We start from the raw sequence: 18,904 nt of genomic DNA, 5'->3' as shown, positions 1-18,904 counted from the left end.
GTGTCCTCTGGAAGGTGCGCTCCGCCACCCTCTGGCTAATGGCTAATTCTCAGCAGGCAGTCCAGCCAGCTAGCCTCAGAATTCAGGGATCGCAACTGATCTATGCAGAGGAAGCAGCGCCTTTTTTGGGCAAAGTATTGTGTCTGTGCAGCATCAACAGCACAAATGTCTCTGGAGCCGTGGAACTGGCTGAGACATGGGTTTGTGGCTTTGGGAGGCAGCCAAGTGAAACTTGCCTCAGTACATGGAGGGCAAGGAGGGACTGAGAAAGAGGCAGGTCTCTCCAGACTGGCAGGTGTAAGAAGCCAGGGATCTTACCTACAAGGCTCGTCTTGAGCAGCTGCAAGATGAGTAGACCTCTCCACTGCACCCCCATCTTCAAAGTTCATGGAGTGACCTGGGCTCAGTCACATAGACCATCCAGATGTCTGAGGAACACATTACTCTCTTGAGTCCGCATCCTTGAACCTGGCTCCTACTGTGGGATGGGTGCGCAGAGTGATGTTCCAAGGGCAAGGGAGGGGGTGGGGAGCTTCTGATTGCCTGGGTCCAGTTCACAGGCCAATTAGGGTCACATCCTCCAGCATGACCCAGGCATGGCCTCCTCCAGCATGAGGACACAGGCCACCCAGAGGCTGAGATAGTTTCCACCAGAAGCCTTCAATGAGCAGGTGGGAGAGACAAGGACAAGGAAAAAGGACAGGGATGCAGTAGCACGAGTGTGACTCTCGCGAACCACCTAGAGTGGAATCTTGCGAGTTCCTGTTGTGGCTCGGCAGGTTAAGAACCCGACTCGTATCCATGAGGATGTGGGTTCACTCTCTGGCCTCACTCCGTGGGTCAAAGGATCCAGTGTTGCTGTGGCTGTGGTGTAGGCTGGCAGCTGCAGCTCCGATTTGACCCTAGCTTGGGAACCTCCATATGCCACAGGCGTGGACCTAAAAAAAAATAAAAACAAAAATAAAAAAAAAATAATAATAATAAAGTGAGACCCCAGTTCTTCCACATGCTTTTTCTAAGATGGACCATGATCAATGCAAAATTCTTACCAGCAGTGAACCTCCCAAAACTGAGACAGAATTTCCTGGAGTTGGGGTCCCGTGGGTTCCCAAAAGGAGTATGAGCAACAGAAGATTAACGCCAAGGCTTTTCAAGTAAAGATGCTTGGGTTGTGTTTTGCAGGCATTTCCGATGGCATTTACCCTGATTAAGAGCTATTTGAGGAGTTCCCTGTAGCCTAGCAGATGAAGGATCTGGGGTTGTCGCTGCTATGGCTCAGGTCGCTGCTGTGGCACAGGTTTGATCCCTGGCCTGAGAACTTCTGCATGCCGTGGGCAGCCTTAATTAGAGCTACGCAGGGAAGGCAAAGGAAGGAAGCATGGATAGCGTGGTCCTGACCATGAGGGATGCTCATTCTGTGTCCTTGTGACAGCGTTCCCTGGGAAGGAATTGGGGACAAGGAAGCAGATAGAAGCTTTGGGGCTTTGGGGGGAGGTGACATTGCTCTGGGGTGAGCATGGGCAGCATGACCTGTAGCCTGTGCTGTCCAGGGCAGGAGCCACTGACCATGTGTGGCCATGAAACCCTTGAACTGCATCTTGTCTGAACTGAGATGCCCCAGAGGGCATCTACACTGTGCTTCTGGACACTTGGCATGACAATGACTGTAAAATAGCTCATTAATATTTGTGTTGATTACACATTGAAAAGATGCTATTTTGCCTGTATTTGGAGGAAGTAAAACATATTAATTTTAAATGTATTAATTATCTTTTTTTTTTTTTAATTTTTGTTGTTGTTGTTGTTGCTATTTCTTGGGCCACTCCCGTGGCATATGGAGGTTCCCAGGCTAGGGGTCTAATCGGAGCTGTAGCCACCGGCCTACACCAGAGCCACAGCAACGCGGGATCCGAGCCATGTCTGCAACCTACACCACAGCTCACGGCAACGCCGGATCCTTAACCCACTGAGCGAGGGCAGGGACTGAACCCTCAACCTCATGGTTCCTAGTTGGATTCGTTAACCACTGCGCCACGATGGGAACTCCTTAATTACCTTTTAAATATGGCTACTACCCATAGTGGCTCAGTGGTTCATGAACCCGACTAGTATCCATGAGGACGCGGGTTCAATCCCTGGCTTTGCTCAGTGGGTTAAGGATCCGGTGTTGCTCTGAGCTGTGGTGTACGTTTCAGACATGGCTCAGATCCATGTTGCTGTGGCTGTGGTGTAGGCCGGCAGCTGTAGCTCTGATTCAGCCCCTAGCCTGGGAACCTCCATATGCCGTGGGTGTGGGCCTAAAAAAAAAAAGACACGGAAAAAGATATGACTGTTAGGAAATTTGAGATGACCTCATGGCTCACAGTGTATTTCTGTAAGATATGCTGTCTAGACCCTGGAAGGGAGAACATCTCTGTTCCAAAGTCTTGGGCTGGGTTTTTTGCCAGCACAGCAAGGATCAGCCTGGGCAGAGGGTCAGGGCCAGCTGGCAGCCAAAGAACAGGGATAACTGCTGATGAGCGCTGTCATTTAATGTAGCTGGGACCATGCCTGGGACACCCAGGATCACCTGAAACCCAGAAGGACTTGGGAGGAGCTGGGGGATCCTCAAGCAAACTGATAGGAGCATCTGTTTGACTTGGAGGCATGTCACGGTGTCCCAGAGGTTGCCATCAGTGCAGGATCACGTTCACTCTGTGGCTCATCTCCACAGAGCTCTTTGAGAGCAGCACCTGCTCTGTGTGTGCAGCAGAGACTAGTTCAAGGTCATCTGTGAGGCTGGGCAGCCTCAGGCTTCATCTTTTTTTTTTTTTTTTTTTTTTTTTTTTGCATCTTATGACCGCACCTGCAGCACATGGAAGTTCCCAGGCTAAGGATCAAAGCAGAGCTGCAGCTGCAGGCCTCCCCACAGCCACAGCTACACCAGATCTGAGCCCCATTATGCCATAGGTCACAGCTACCCTGGATCCTTAACCCACTGAGTGAGGCCATGGATCAAACCCTCATCCTCAGGGACACTATGTCTGGTTCTTAACCCCCCGAGCCACAACGGAAACTCCCAGCCTCAGGCTCCTTTCTGTCCCTGGTCACCACGCCCCAAGTTGCTGGGAGAAAATTTAGGGTTCGTGGGGTACCAACCAGTTTGAAAATCCCTTCTCCTGCAGCACATCCTTTAAAGATTGACTCCGTGTATCCAGCTTTTCTGTACGTGTGGGAGATTGTTTTCCAGAAGGTTCTGTAGGGAAGTGGCTTGCTTTGTTTCCTGACCTGTAAATCTGAATGTCTTTGCTTTAAAAAAGGGCTCACTGTGGAGTTTCCTCTGCCCCCCATAGTACACTTTGGGAAGGATCATACAGGATAGAGTCATAGCATTCCAGAAGCTCATTCCTGGGGTGAGAGACAGTGTGCAGTGTGGGAAGGACCCTGAACCAGGAGAAGGGAAGCCTGGGCCTGAGTCTGGCCTCACCAATCACTGCTTTTAGACCAGTCGCCCTCCCAATCTGGGCATCAGCTGTGCCATATCATTACTGGATGAGTGAATCAGGATTTGGGGTGGCCCCTGACCTATGTGACAATTTTAAAATGTCCTAAATGAACATGCACAGAAAAATCAGGTTTCGCTGAGCATTTCAGGGTTTTCGGGCACTGCTTGGAGATAAGACAAGAAGGACAGCTCCTGATCAGAACTCTTGGATCAGGTTAATTGTAAAATTCCCTTCATTGGTAAAATACTCTGTAAATGTGGAATTCTTAAAGATTAAATTGCATTTGTGATTCCAAAGTATTAAGAATTAGCAATTTCAGGAGTTCCCGTCGTGGCGCAGTGGAAACGAATCCGATTAGGAGCCATGAGGTTGCGGGTTGGATCCCTGGCCTTGCTCGGTGGGTTAAGTATCTGGCATTGCCCTGAGCTGTGGTGTAGGTCACAAACACGGTTTGAATCTGATGTTGCCATGGCTGTGGTGTAGGCCGGCAGCTACAACTCCCATTCGACCCCTAGCCTGGGAGACTCCACGTGCCTCGGGTGCGGCCCTAAAAAAACAAAAGACCAAAAATAAAAAATAAAAATAAAAAAAAAAAAGAATTAGCGATTTCATGGGGCAGAAAGCCTTAGGGATAAATTGAGTCACCATCCACGAAGGAAATCTGATGTTGCTAATCTGCCTGCAGCTGTGAATGCATTTTCCAACTTAAAAATCACCTTTAGAGTTTAGATACTCGTTATTCCCTGAGGTCGATGTTATGTCAATGCAACATGGGTCACGTAAAGTAACGGGCAAAAATCAGGCACATTGGTCCCGTTAAAACTTTAGGCCTTGTGATTCAGTGTTCGGTTAAGGTGTTCATATAGACCAAGGGTTGAAGATTTGAGGCTTTGGGGACATATGGTTTCTGTCTCTCTCCTGTTGCAGTTTGAATGGCTAAACAGCCAGTCACCAGGTGGATTCATGCAACTTGATTTATTGACAAAAAAAGAATTAGCATTTTCGGTGTAACATTTTATCAGTGACTATTCATGACGCGTATGTGATTTGCTGGTTCGTATTAAGGTGTATTGTGAGAAACTGAAAACTCAAACAAGACAACCTTATCCGGCCACCGGAGAAATTGTAGGTCAAAACTATTTGTCCTTGGAGTTCCCTGGTGGGCCTAGTGGTTAAGGATCTGGCATTGTCATTGCTGCGGCACAAGTTCAATCCCTGGCTGGGGAACTTTTGTATGCTTTGGGCACAGCCAAAAAAAATACATATGCATTTATCCTACATTCTTTAATTCTGGTTAGAGCCTCATTAGCTCAGTTGTTTAGCTACATTAAGAAAGGGGGGGAGTTCCCATTGTGGTGCGGTGGAAACGAATCTGACTAGTATCCATGAGGATGCGGGTTTGATGGCTGGCCTCACTCAGTGGGTTGGGAATCCCTCATTGCTGTGGCTGTGGTGTAGGCCAGCAGCTGTAGCTCCGATTCGACCCCTAGCCTGGGAACCTCCATATGCTGTGGGTGTGGCCCTAAAAAGAAAAAAAAAGAAAGGAATAATGTGAGAATACTGTATCGAGGTACAATAATGTGTAAGCATATATAGACCTTTATATTCTAAATATGCATTTGTATTTATTTTTTACTTAAAAAGTAATCTTGCCGTTGTTTTGTGGCTTTTTTCTCCAGATATTTTAAGAAAAGTTATACAGAAGAAGTTTGACCTCTCCAAGGATTATGAGAAGGTAATTTTGATGTATCTGTTATCAAAGATAAGTATGAGCAAACTTTTGGCTGACTTGAAAATAAATCTTTAAACAACCAGTTATTTAATCTGTGAATTTAATAACCTTTTTTGGCTAAGAAATTTTACGGGATATTGAAATGCCTTATAAATCCCATTTGAACTTCAGCAGAAATTTCGAAAGTAGTATTTGAGGAAACACTCGCCTTTCAAGCTGTGTTATTGAAAAACTAAAATTTCTTTAATAAAGGAAATCTTGTGCTACTTTTTTAGTCAAGGGAGGGGAACTCCCTAATTGAACGGAATGGTCAGAGCATCCCCAGAAACAGAGGTGCGTACTTATAATACATGCATTCGTGATTGCAGAGGAAAGATAATTAAATCTGACCAGAGCTGTTCCATGAGGAGGTGACTTTGGGGTTCACTGTAAAGCAGATAACCAGGGCGGAAGCGGGTGGGGAGATGGCTTTGGTGATGTTCCAGGCTGTGGGGCCCCGTGAGCAGAGGACGGAGTATGAGAGGAGGAAGCCCTTGGGCGGAGCCGGTGGGCAAGGAAGGAGAGGAAGGTCAGGCGGACTGGGGCCAGGCCAGGGGAGGGGCTTGAAGCCTGGTTCAGACGAGAGGACAGTATTGTCAGAAAGTATCCGGGCACCTTGCATGTCTCTAATACCCAGGCGCGGCTAATCACTCTGTTTGCATCTAGGATTAACTTTCCTAAACAGAAGAATGTGTTCTTTTGATTTTAGATTATGATGAATGTCGGCTGCCAGGGAAACAGACAGGTGTTGGCTGCACTGAATGTTAGGATAATAAAAAATAGTTGAATCTGTTTGTCGGGCTATTAGTCCTGCAGGTCAGACACCTAGTTCCATCCTTTCCTGACATAAGGTGGTTATCAGGACAACAGTAAAAGGGGTTCCACTTGTGGCTCAGCAGGTTAACAACCTGACATAGTGTCCATGGGGATGTGGGTTTGATTCCTGGCCTTGCTCAGTGGGTTAAGGATCTGGAATTGCTGCAAGCTAAGGTGTAGGTCAGAGATGCTGCTCAGATCCAGCATGGCCATGGCTGTGGTATAGGCCCGCAGCTGTGGCTCCAATTTGACCCCTAGCCTGGTGGGGCCATAAAAAGAAAAAAAAACAGCAATAAAAGTACAAGTGGGTGTTCTTCTCCCCCCCCCCCCCTTTTTGGCTGTACTCATAGCATATGGAAGTTCCTGGGCCAGGGATCAAATCTGCAACTCTGACCTATGCCATAGCTATGGCAACACCAGATCCTTAACCCACTGCACTGGGCTGGGAATGGAGTTGGAAACCCCACAGAGACAAACCGGATCATTAACCCACTGTGCCACAGCGGGAACTCCCCCATTGGACATTCTTTAATGGCCCAGCAGTAGTAACAGTGGCCTCATATTTGCAATAAATGATGCCCAATTTGCAATAAAATGATACTCAAGGGAAAAAGTGAATGCAGAAACCAGAGAGGAAGGCCTTATCTCAAGGCCATTGACATGCGTGAAAGAGGATGAGCCAGTTACTCCCTAGGGCCTGCAGCCTTCCCTGGCACCATGAAAAGCATTTCATTCTTCAGTGCCACTGGTTTCACTTATATCTTCCAAACATGATTGTCCATGTCTGCCTGCCTCCCTGGGCAGAATAAAATGACTGTTGCTTTTATATTTATAGTAAAAATGTGCACGCCATTAGCAACCTAGCCCGAATGCCAGCTAGTCCTGCCAAGGATGGGTGAGGGTGAGAGGCTGATCTTCATCTGGGCTAGGTCAGGGAGAGCCAGGTCCTTAGACCCTGAGGTGACACTGAGCAGCCAGTCAAGGAGGAGCTGGAGTTGGCTGCCACCATCGGGGCGCTGACTTGGAGTCCTTTCCGGTTGGCTCGATGGTAGATTCGGAGTTCCTCTAAAGTTGTCCCCACCCCCTGATTTCCTCTCCACCTCAGGTGTCTTTACAAATGGATAAAAATTGTTGGGCTGGTGGTGGAGCAGAGAAAGACAGAATTGGGCCCACGCGAATGAACTGAAACCTACCTTGGGTGTGGAAATGGGTCAGGTTTTCCCTTATTCAAGGCTCTGGTTAAGCAAAGACATGAAAGAAGCCAGAGCTTCTTTGGAGGGAGTTTTCTCATTGGCTTTCATCAGATACATGTTGGGTGTGTTCCGTCAGCATCCCCTGAGGCAGACCCTGAGCCAAAGACCCAGGCAAGTCATTTGTTTGGAAGGTGCAGGGAACACTGGCTGCGAAATGGGCGGTGACACCAGGGAGGGCGGGCAGCCTACAGAGGGCTGCCATTCCGTCACCCACCACAGGGGGCGACAGAGCTCCGTCCTGCAGAGCCGCTGGCATTAAACCCCAGTAGACCCGAGCCTGGGAACTGCCCCAGGAAGGTGAGAGAGCGGAGGTATCTATATACCAAGACTGAAGAGGCACCTGTTAAGGGCCGCTGGGGGCGGGGGACAGTGTTAATCCCTAAGCACTCTGACCTTCCACAGTTCCGGAAGATGTCTTTGAGCACAGATGCCAGGAGTAAGAAGTCTGAGAGGGCACACTGAGGTGGTTAAGGCCCCGGGGGACGTGGGGACATGGGTGGACACCAGCAGCATCTTCTGTATTGGATGGTCACACAGGTACGTTCTGTCCAGGTGAATGGCCCTCCGGCGTCTCTTTGGCTGTCCTTGTCCTGAGCTCAGTGTCATGTCCTGGTGAGCCCTCAGGTGGCCAAGGAGCCGGGGCAGCTGCGTCTGTGATCCTCGGGCTGGGGGCCCTTCCAGTGAACTTGCCTCATAAGGAAGTTCAGAAGCAGTCAGCAGTGCAGACCTTTGTTCTGAGGGGCGGCCCTGACCTTGGAAGGGAAATAAAACTCTCTTTTCACAGGCCCACATCCTTTCTCCACTTTAGCTGAAAGTGAAAAGTACTTTAAGATCCTTGGGCCCCTTCTCCTCCCATGATTTTTAAAAACACATGGTCTCCCTTTTTATTGAATGTATTCACTTAATCAGTATTTATCAAGTACTTACTAGAAGCAATGCATGATGGGTATAAACAGGTGGCAGCATGGTCTTTACTCCAAGAATTTTCAGTTGGTGAAAGGGAGGCCGTGGGGTAAGACATGCCTGTGCTTGGATCCTGTGGGCTGAATTGTGTCCCAAATTTGTATGTTGAAGTCCTTCCCCCCTCCTCCCCTGCCCCCCCCCACTCAGAATGGGATTGTATTTAGAGATAAGGTCTTTAAAGGGATAATTAAGTTCAAATGGGGTCATTAAGGTGGGTCTTAATCCAGTCTGGTATCCTGATGAGAAGAGATTAGGACACAGACCCATGCAGAGCCACGACCACGACCATGTAAAGACATGAGAAGAAGATGGCAGGGAGTTCCCGTTGTGGCTCAGCGGAAACGAATCCGACTAGTAACTGTGAGATTGAGGGTTCTATCCCTGGCCTTGATCAGTGGGTCAAGGATCCGGCGTTGCCGTGAGCTGTGGTGTATGTTGCGGACATGACTTGGATCTGATGTTGCTGTGGTTGTGGTGTAGGCTGGCAGCTGTAGCTCCAATTTGACCCCTAGCCTGGGCACCTCCATATGCCATAGATGCGGCCCTAAAAAAAGGCTGCTGTATAGCACTGAGAACTATATCTAGTCACTTATGATGGGGCATGATAATGCGAGAAACAAGAATGTGTATATATGTGTGTGATTGGGTCACCTTGCTGTACTGTAGAAAATTGACAGACTGCTGTAAACCAGCCATAATGGAAAAAATAAAAATCATTAAGAAAAAAAAAGGAAGAAGATGGCCATCTGCAAGCCAAGGAGAGAGGCATTAGAAGGCGCCAACCCGGTCCTCCCCTTGATCTTAGACTTGCCAGCCTCTAGAACTATGAGAAAATGAATTTCTGCTGTTTGAGTCACTCAGCCTGCGGTGTCTTGTTACAGCAGCTGGCTGTGGAGTGGACAAGGATATGCATCACGTGAGGAGTTCCGATCAAGGGCTGTGAAGGTTCAGAGGACGGAGAGTGTACTTGCACTTGGGAAATCAGGAAAGACTTCGCGGTGGAGTGGCATTTAACATGAGGCTTAAACGCAAATGAAAGTCAAGGAAAAATAAAGCCATTCTTCCGTTTGCAAACACTTGGCCCAAAGCACAAAGCGTCTCCATTGTTTTTTATTTCTTATTTTTATTTTTTTTAGGGCTGTGCTTGTGATATATGGGAATTCCCAGGCTAGGAAGAAGAGCTGCACCTTCCCGCCCATGCCACAGCCACAGCAATGCAGGATCCAAGCCGCATCTGCAACCTACACCACAGCTTTTGGCAGTGCTGGATCCTCAACCCACTGAGCCAGGCCAGGGATGAAACCCGCATCCTCAAGGAGACTAGGTCAAGTTCCTAACCTCCTGAGCTACAACAGGAACGCCTGCATTGCTTTTATTATTATTATTAATATTTTGTCTTATGTCTTTTTTTAGGGCTGCACCTATAAGCATATGGAGGTTCCCAGGCGAGGGGTCAAATCGGAGCTGTAGCTGTTGGCCTGCACCACAGCCACAGCAACACAGGATCTGAGCCGTGTCTGTCACCTACATCACAGCTCATGACAATGCTGGATCCTTAACCAACTGAAGGAAGCCAAGGATCAAACCCATATCCTCACAGATACTAGTCAGGTTCATTAACCACTGAGCTATGACGGGAATCCAGCTTTTTTTTTAAAGCATGTTCTTAAATGATGTTATCCTCCCCTTGTGATCATAAGAGCTACATTTCTCATCTGCCAAGTTCCAAGCAAAGACTGGGAGTTCTTTATTGTTTCTTATCCTTACAATGACATCTGTCCAAGGCAGACGTATTTCTGCATTTGCAGATGCAAGAAAATCCTACACTCTGGCAATCTAGAGAAGTTACCTAAGGTCACTCGGTGACTACATGGCAGCTGGGACTTGTCCGGGCACACCAACAAAAATGAGGCTCACTCCGGGCCACTGTGCCATCATCCTAAGGCCACTGATTTGGAAGGAACGGCTTCCATCTGAGTGTCTTGAGTTGTGAGCAAAGAGTGTGACAGCCTTGAAGCTGTACCTCTTACCTATTAAACCATAAAATATTACAGTGAGTAACGATCCCTGGGAAGAAATGATGAGGCCGAGGTGGAGGTCCCGGAGGGGAAGAGGATTTGGAATTATGGGGCCACAAGGAAAGCTGTAGAAGCCAGAGGAACTGCTTGAATGACCCTGGTTTGCTGGCATTTGTATAGCACGTGCTCTATAGCAGGCGGCCCTTGGACGTGATTTACAAATGGAAACTCAGTCTCCGCAAGAGGAGTCTGTCCCCAGCCAGCATGTTAAGGTAGAGGTGACACAGCTTGTGTACCCATTCCGTCCTGAGGCACTCAGCCCAGCATGGAACAAGCCCTATGATGAAAATGCAAAACTGAGCCATGCCAAGCACACGGATACTGAAGAATATATTCCCTTGGAGACCTAGAGTGTGCGTGAGGCCCCGGCGCCCCAGATTCTCCACGTGCAAACCAGGGAAACAATGCAACATTAGCCACCTCACTGCTCACTTGGGGTTTCTGCAGAAAGAGCCTCTCAGCCTGGCTTGTCACAGCAGTGACTGCTCAATTAAATAAAAAGACACAAGTCCTATCCTCAAAGAATGCAGAGTTTGCGGCAGTTCAGTTAGTGACTTATGATTATCTCCCGTGATAATTTGTAAGTGCCACTCACCCATCTAAAACCTTTCAGGGAACGTTCTCTAAGCCCCCCCCAGCCCCCCCCCCCACCGCCCCACAAAGTGCCATCCTTTTTATTCTGAGCATCACTGGCAGCAGGAAAGCAAGTGTCCTTGAGATGACTCCCTGAGTTGGTTTCCATGTGGCCACAGGTCATCTCCACGGCAGCCTCTTGGCTGACTCTCCTTTAGATTTAGCTGGTCTGTATCATTCATTCCATTTCTTAGCTACCCCCTCCCCTTTCTTGGAGCTCCTTCTGGGGGCAAATACAAGGCTTGGGACTTGTCCCTGAGGCTTTTCCTGCCCTGACTAGTGCTAACAGACATAGGGCTTCAGCGCTTAGGAAACGTCAGGTCATCATTCCAGGCGGTTTGGTGGTATTTGGAACCCACCCTTCATGTTTGCAAAAGATAAATGACTTAGTTCCTTGTTTCCTGCCCTCCCGGAGGCAGCCATGTGCTGCCTGTAAGAACACAAGTTCCCGTTGTGGCTCAGTGGTTAGCGAACTCAACTAGCATCCATGAGGATGTGGGCTCGATCCCTGGCCTCACTTGGTGGGTTAAGGACCTGGGATGTCCATGACTTGTGGTGTAGGTCGCAGACGCAGCTCGGATCCTGTGTTGCTGTGGCTGTGGTGTAGGCTGGCGGCTACAGCTCCAATTGGACCCCTAGCCTGGAAACCTCCATATGCCGCAGGAGTGGCCCTAAAAAGACAAAAAGACCAAAAAAAAAAAAAAAAAAAAGAAAAAAGAACACACCCTCCTTTCCATGCAAGAAAAGACCCTTCTGGGGAATCTCAGACAGTGTTTAGATAGAAAGCAGGGCATGACCCAGGTCATTGTCTGAGGCTCCTTGGAGCTCAAGTAGGAGAATAATGAGATCATGAATTATTATTATTATTATTATTATTGATTGAGCCTTACTCTGGCAGACACTGCCACTTAACATACATTAAATAGTACATGGCGAGCGCTTAGCACACAATGACGCACAAAGCAGGTTGCTTGTCCCTGCCTTTTCAGGTTGTCTTTGTAATAACTGCGTAAAATAGAGTCCCTGCTTATTCCCATTCTGTCCACATGGTAACGAAGGCTCAGGAGGCATTGTAATCAAGTCCTGTCCCCTGCAGGTTCCCATGCAGGGTCAGGGTTGGCTGGTTATCGATGTAATTCAGAAGGTTCCTGGGTGACATTGGCAGTTGATTGGAGTAGGGACACACAGACGCTGAGCTGCAGGGCCAGGACCGACGCTGTGCTGTTGCACAGAGGATCAGCCCAGGACGTGTGGCGGCCAGCTTGAACAGGAAGAGGTGAAAATGCACCCAGCTCCACCGGGGGCCGAGTTGGCAGCCTCGCAGAAGTGTCAGGGCAGCCTGACTCGGGTGAGAAATGAACACGGAGGAATCCGCAGACTCTCGTCACTTCCAGGTGGCTCTGCCATGACTTGGGGCTCATGTTCAAGGCAGATCCCTGGTCTTACCCAAATGTCCTGACCCTCGCTCCCGGGGAGGAGCCTGAAGTCAGCCTTTTGAACACACACTGTCAGATGCTTCCTGTTGGCGAGGCTTCCCCAGGCCCAGGAGGGCAGGCTGGGGTCCTTTGAGATGCCCCGTGGAACCCTGGGAGCCTGTGTATCTGAAGCACCCACTGCAATATTTGGGATGCCTTTAAAGGTGTTTAATACTGCGGAGTTCCCACTGTGGCACAACGGGATTGGCGCAGGTTCAGTCGCCAGCCTGGCAAAGTGGGTCAAAGGATCAAGGTCACACCTGAGGCTGGGATCTGATCCCTGGTGCATGAACTCCATGTGCTGCGAGGCGGCCAAACATTGTTCTTCCACATCTGTGAAAAGCTGCCCGCTAAAGCGATAGCTTCCGCATGTCGATTTCCTGGACCAGACAATTTCAGAAACGTCATCTGGGAAACGCCATGGGGCTACCTGGTTTTATGCAGCCACGTGAGGCTAAAATAGGTCAGCCATAACAGCAGTAATGACTTTGTTCCCTCCATATATCTACCACCTCCCTCTTCCAAAAAAAGAAAAAGAAAAAAATAGTGGTATAAATTGAGCGAATTTTGCTTTACGAGAAGCTCACTACATCATTGTAGGTCGATCCATCCCCATCACTGCCCAGCCCCCTCTCTGGACTCGGCTTGGGAATCGTTGGCCTAATGTGGTGTGGCTCCTGTTCCCTCAATTCATTATTCTACCCAGTTGTGATCAGGCAACTGTCCTCTGCCAGGTCCCTGGCTGGGTGCCTGGGACAGAGTCGTGATTGTCAAGTCTCCTGCAGCTACTGCGTGGCTCCAGAAACGGTCACATGGGAGCTGCCCCTCTAAGTGAGATCAGCGCTGTGAAAGGACACGTGTAGGGACTCCCTGGCAAACCCAGACCTGGTTATTATCTAGGCAGACTTCCTGGAGGAGGCAACATCCAAACTTAGGCTTGCGTTTCATCTGGGAAGCGTGATGGGAACAATGCCCTGGGCAAGGAGGGCAGGAGGAGCCAGAGTGAGGAAGGGGAGCGAGCATGATGCTTTCTGGGGACTAGGATGGCCAAGGAGAATGGGCACATGAAGCCAGGCTTGAATAACATAGGACCTCAGGGAGGAGTTTGATTTAAATGTGGTGGGAATCCATGGAATGCTGTCACGCAAGAATGACCCCCTCAGACTGTCATTTTAGAACCGACACTTGGAAGGTGGCACCATCTGGGCATCTGATGACTCTGTATTTGATGGAGACCACGTGGTTAGTGAGTCAGGCATTTGCAACCTTTCCTCACACTCCCCAGTCCATAACTGACGAACGGACTGATAAAGAACCTTTCGCGAAAGCCAGATGTCAGTTCAAACGCGAGCCCTTGTTTCTCTGATAAACTTTCCTTTTATGTTCCTGTCCTTTGTCATCCTTCTCGCCCTGAATTTGATCTGTCACATCTAATTAATGGTCTCGGTTGTGGTTAATCATTCCAGTAACGTTTCCATTTTCTTGATGCACGCTGCCTCTGCTTGCATAAACTCTGCAACGGCTCGGACGGCCACAGCCAGAAAACATAGTCTTGACTCTGAAGGTAATGTCCTCCCCTGCCGTTTCACGTTGCTCTGTCCAAAGCTCCAGAGGGGTGTGAGACCCATTCCAGAACTTTCTGTTCACTGTCTTCTCCATTGTGATGGTTTTTAAAATTACGTGTTTCCTTTTTTGAGTCTGCAGTCACCTTTCATGTTCTTTTTCAGCATTAGCAGTCCACAAAAGGGTAGTGACTCATCTCGGCACATTTAAATCTTGATCCTCTCTTTAACAATCCAGAGTGCTATGGACAGCTTTGGTGTATCAGAAAATAATTTAGGTCCTTGCCAGACTTCAAGTTAGACACGAACTCTGGAAATGACAGAGCATGCTCCTGACACTGTTTGACCCAGTATTTAGTCAGCAACCCTGGAAAAGTTGTGTATGCAATATAAAATTTGTATTTGGAGATAAAGATCATGCATTTAAAACATTTCGATGCACCCTCTTTTCCTGGGTTTGGGATCTGGTGCCTCCCGGGGTTCAGAAAAGATTTGAAATTCCTTTAACAGTTTACGATATTTGCTGAGAAGTGATAGCAAACTAAGTGAGAGTTTGGAGTGTCTGGGGCTGGTTTCTCAAGTAGCCAAGGATGTGAGTCCTCCAGAGAGGGCTACACGCTTGCAAATAATGATGCTTCCTGGCCAGGGAGTCCAACTTAGTTTAAGCAGAAGCATGTTTGATGAATGCAGCAAAAAATTCCCTTTTTTTTTTCTTTTTAGCATTTTAACCTTAAAACAGAAGTGATTGATATTTTAGTGCCATGTGCTCCCAGCTTAATAAGCATTTGTCCACGGAATTAGCTAATATTGATTGACCGTTTGCTGTAGGCTGGGCACTTGGCCTGTCGTTTACACATTAAATTACTCATCTGTCCCTCACAATATACTTACAACATTCATGCTAATGTACCATTTTCTGGTCGAGGGACTCAGAAGCCCCCTGCTGGGATTTAACGCCGCCTTCTGACTCCACGTGCAGTCCTCTCTCCCAAGACACGGCATTCGCTCCTAGGAACAAGACTTGGGTTTTGTTTTTCTTCTCTCGGCTTGGCTTCAGAACGAATTGCTATCCAGCTGGCCCATTTGCTGCAAACTGCCAACCTGTAATTTTCTGCCCTTCTTTTCAAATGTCTCCCTTTATGGAAATGTGAGGAGCTGGGTATGTGAATTGGAACAAGATCAAGTTTTATCATCCAGTTGCATTAATTTTTATTTAGTCTGGAATAAAGCCAGCAGTGATGATGGAAGTTATGTTTAGTCACCTAATTGTGTCCAGAGATTGTTCTAGTTCCGAGGAGCCTAGGAAGGATCTGAGACCTAGGCTGCCGAGCCCAATCGCAGCGGCCTGGCCTGAGGGGCACTTAGGGAGTGTCTGCTCCATACCAGGCATTTTACTTGGCACCTTATTGCGAGTCATACATTATCTGTAATGTTCATGATGACCTCACAAAGTCCATTATTATTGGCCTGTGGGTATCATGTCTGATTCAAAAAGTCTGAGCCTTTTTTCTAAGTTTAGATACTTTCCAGATTATTTTGTAACTCGCTATGAATTTGTCATTAACTGATGCAATCCAAATTAGTCGGAATCCTTAATGAGTACTACTGGTTCCATTTTTTTTCTGGTGAAAAGTATCCTTGGTATAGATTATTTACTATGCAAGGACTCCTACCAAAATTAGTCATGCCATTTAAAAACAAACAAAATAGGAGTTCCCTGGTGGCCTAGGGGATAAGGACTTGGCATTGTCACTGCTGTGGCTCTAGTTGCAGCTGTGGCTCAGGTTCAATCCCTGGTCTGGGGACTTCCTCATGCCACTGGTGTAGCCAAAAGAAAGTGAAATAAAAAACGAAACACCTTAGGGTTGGATTTAAACCATTTGCAACTTGATCCTGCCTTTGGTGGTTTTCATGGGAGTTGAAAAAGATACAAACTGCTTGATCTCATGTTGTGATGACTCAAATCTCTGCTTCCTCTGTTTCAAGAAGGATCTTCAAAATGGACACACACACACACACACACACACACACTCCCCTTACGATTTGACTCATGATGGCAAATATGTTCAAAAACCTGGAATATGTACCCTGTGGGATGTTCTGTGTGTAATCTTGTGTTATAGTATTGCTGACTCTTTTCTTTGATCTGCAGATTATCTACTATGAAATCGGGATTATTATCTGTGCTGTCCTGGGGTTGCTGTTTATTATCCTAATGCCTCTGGTGGGGCTTATCTTTTGTTCCTGCCGTTGCTGTAACAAGTGCGGTGGAGAAATGCACCAGCGACAGAAGAAAAACGGAAACTTCCTCAGAAAGTACTTTGCCGTTTCCCTCTTGGTGATATGTCTACTTATAAGGCAAGTAAACTGGTGAACTGGGGCCACAGTTGGTTGTGTTCTAGGTCGATGAGAAAACCTCCCGTGTTTTAACTCTTAAGCACATGAGTTTGAAACAAACAAACAAAACAGAAGAGAGAGAACAAAAATGCGTGCCCAGGACAGCTCGGAAAGATGTCACTATAGGCAGAAGTTAGCATTGTAATCAGCTGCTCTGGCCTACGTGATAAGCTAGCCCTTTGGTGGTTTTTCCGTCTTGAAGACATCTGCTAAATCTGGGACTGCAGAAAGCATTTGCCTCCCAGGCAGCGTCCCCTTCTTAAACAGCAGCGTCTGGGAAGGCAGAGCAAGTTTTCTTTTTTTTTTTTTTGGTCTTTTCTAGGGCTGCACCCGAGGCATATGGAGGTTCCCAGGCTAGGGGTCTCACTGGAGCTGTAGCCCTCCGCCAACACCAGAGCCACAGCAACTCAGAGACACGTCTGTGACCTACACCACATCACAGCAATGCTGGATCCTTAACCCCCTGAGCAAGGCCAGGGATCGAACCTGCAACCTCATCGTTCCTAGTTGGATTCATTGACCACTGAGCCACGAAGGGAACCCTCAAGGCAAGTATTTGCTCGTTGATTTATCTGTCCTGAAGGGGTCTTGAGGGATGGCTCGAGTCCCTGAATTGGGAAATTTGAGAATATTTTTAGGATGGAATTAACTTTCTAATCATATACCCAGTTTTCTTGAATTTGCAATTACACTGGAACCCTCAGCGTTTGTTCTTTGTCTTTTTATCAAAGTTGTTCAACGCAGGGTTTTTTTGCACTTTTTTAAATCCTATTTTTCTGTTTTCTTTAAAAATTTTTTTTTATTATGATTGATTTACAATGTTCTGTTCAATGCATGTTTTTATTGTGTGAAAGAAGTCAGTTCATTACACCTTTTTCCCCGTCGAGGGTGATAATTACCCTTTATCGTCACATGCACAGCTTCCTTAGAAAATTATCTTCAAAATTATAACTTAAAAACACAGCGTCAAGACTCTATTATTGAGTTAAAAATAAATAAGAATTATTTATACATCATACATAAATAAATCTAAAAGTCCAGCACCTATAGTGTACTATTTTCATGAAACATTTCCTTCAGGAGTTCTTCTCAGGGTGCAGCAGAAATGAATTTGACTCGTATCTATGAAGATGCAGGTTCGATCCCTGTCCTCGCTCAGTGGGTGAAGGATCAGGCGTTGTCATGAGCTCTGATGCAGGTTGAAGACGTGGCTCAGATCCCGTGTTGCTGTGGCTGTGGGGTAGGCCGGCACCTACAGCTCCGATTCCACCCCTCGTCCGGGAACCTCCATATGCTGCGGGTGTGGCCCTAAAAAAAAACGACCAATAAATAAATAAGTAAATAAAATTAAACATTTCCTTCAGTGTCTCTGCCTGGTGATATGCAGGCAGAAACCTGTACTCTGGTGATGTACTTACCCGGTCATAGAATTTGCAGGTTTCTGGTTCAGTATGTGTTCTTTCCTTTGGAAATAAGGTGGACCCCTCTCCCAAAGTCTGGAGCCCACTTCATGGTGAAGGATGTTTCTTCTGCAGCTGCTACTGCTGCCAAAGGTTTTCCAGTTGACCGACAGGTCAGAAGTACTCCGACTGCTTTTAAGTCGGGGATGTTTAGCTGAGTCCGAAGCAGATTCTTCAGCTAAGGCGTGTGCTTCCTGATACTGGGCCCTGGTTGTGATATTTGGTCATCTTTCCATATTCCGTCATCCATTCAGCCAGGGTGTCATATCCAGAAACCGAGTGCCTGTGACGTGAATAATGCCAGGCCTCGGAGAAGTAGCATCACGTCCATATGCCTTTGCGCCGTGAGTAGGGCTTCTCGCGTTTTTGTGAAGTAACTGACATGAGGGAATTTAAGCAGAAAACTGAAGGCAGCAGAAACTAAACACAATGAAACAGGACAAATTCAAGTCCTGAAGTTCTAGCTGCAAACCCCAGAAGAAAAGGTCTTTTTAAGTGTGGCCATCCGTAGGGGCCTGGGGAGATGTCTGCTCCGGGGAGCTGGGCACTGGGGGGCAGTACATCCATTGATTGGAAAGCGCTGGCCGGCTCTAGAGTCCCCAGGTGAGATGCGGTGAGAAAAGTGGCTGGCAGACCCTGTGTAGGACACAGCGCAGGTGATTAAAGACAAAAAAGGAGGGGGACACGAACACTTTGGCGCAGAGCTTATGGGAAAGGGTTGTTGAGACCCTGGCAATGCAGGCTGTTCCCTCTGGGAAGGAAATTGGTGGTTGTGAAGAGGAGGGATGCTAACTCACTTCTTCTTCTTCTTTTTTTTTTTCTTCTTTTTAGGGTCCAACCCTCAGCATATGGAGGCTCCCAGGCTAGGGGTCAAATTGGAGCTGCAGTTGCCGGCCTTTGCCACAGCTGCAGCAACTTGGGATCCGAGATGCATCTGTGATCTACACCACAGCTCACAGCAACACTGGATGCTTAACCCACTTATCAGGGCCAGGGATCAAACCCGCATCC

At 47.6% G+C, this 18,904-nt stretch overlaps 1 protein-coding gene across 14 annotated transcripts in view; it reads left to right on the top strand.

Moving 5' to 3' along the window:
* Nucleotides 1-18,904, top strand: part of PROM1 (prominin 1) — a 115,784-nt gene that overhangs the window by 40,385 nt on the left and 56,495 nt on the right. For all 14 annotated transcript variants that reach the window (XM_021101023.1, XM_013978542.2, XM_013978537.2 and 11 more), the window contains 2 exons: nt 5,165-5,220; nt 16,189-16,394. In XM_021101023.1, coding sequence (XP_020956682.1) covers nt 5,165-5,220; nt 16,189-16,394 — 262 coding nt within the window. The remainder of the gene's footprint in view (nt 1-5,164; nt 5,221-16,188; nt 16,395-18,904) is intronic.

Source organism: Sus scrofa, chromosome 8 (genome assembly GCF_000003025.6).
Source record: "Sus scrofa isolate TJ Tabasco breed Duroc chromosome 8, Sscrofa11.1, whole genome shotgun sequence".
NCBI classification, from domain to species: Eukaryota; Metazoa; Chordata; class Mammalia; order Artiodactyla; family Suidae; genus Sus; species Sus scrofa.
Note: the sequence above shows the minus strand (reverse complement) of the source record. Positions and strands in the feature narration are given on the sequence as shown.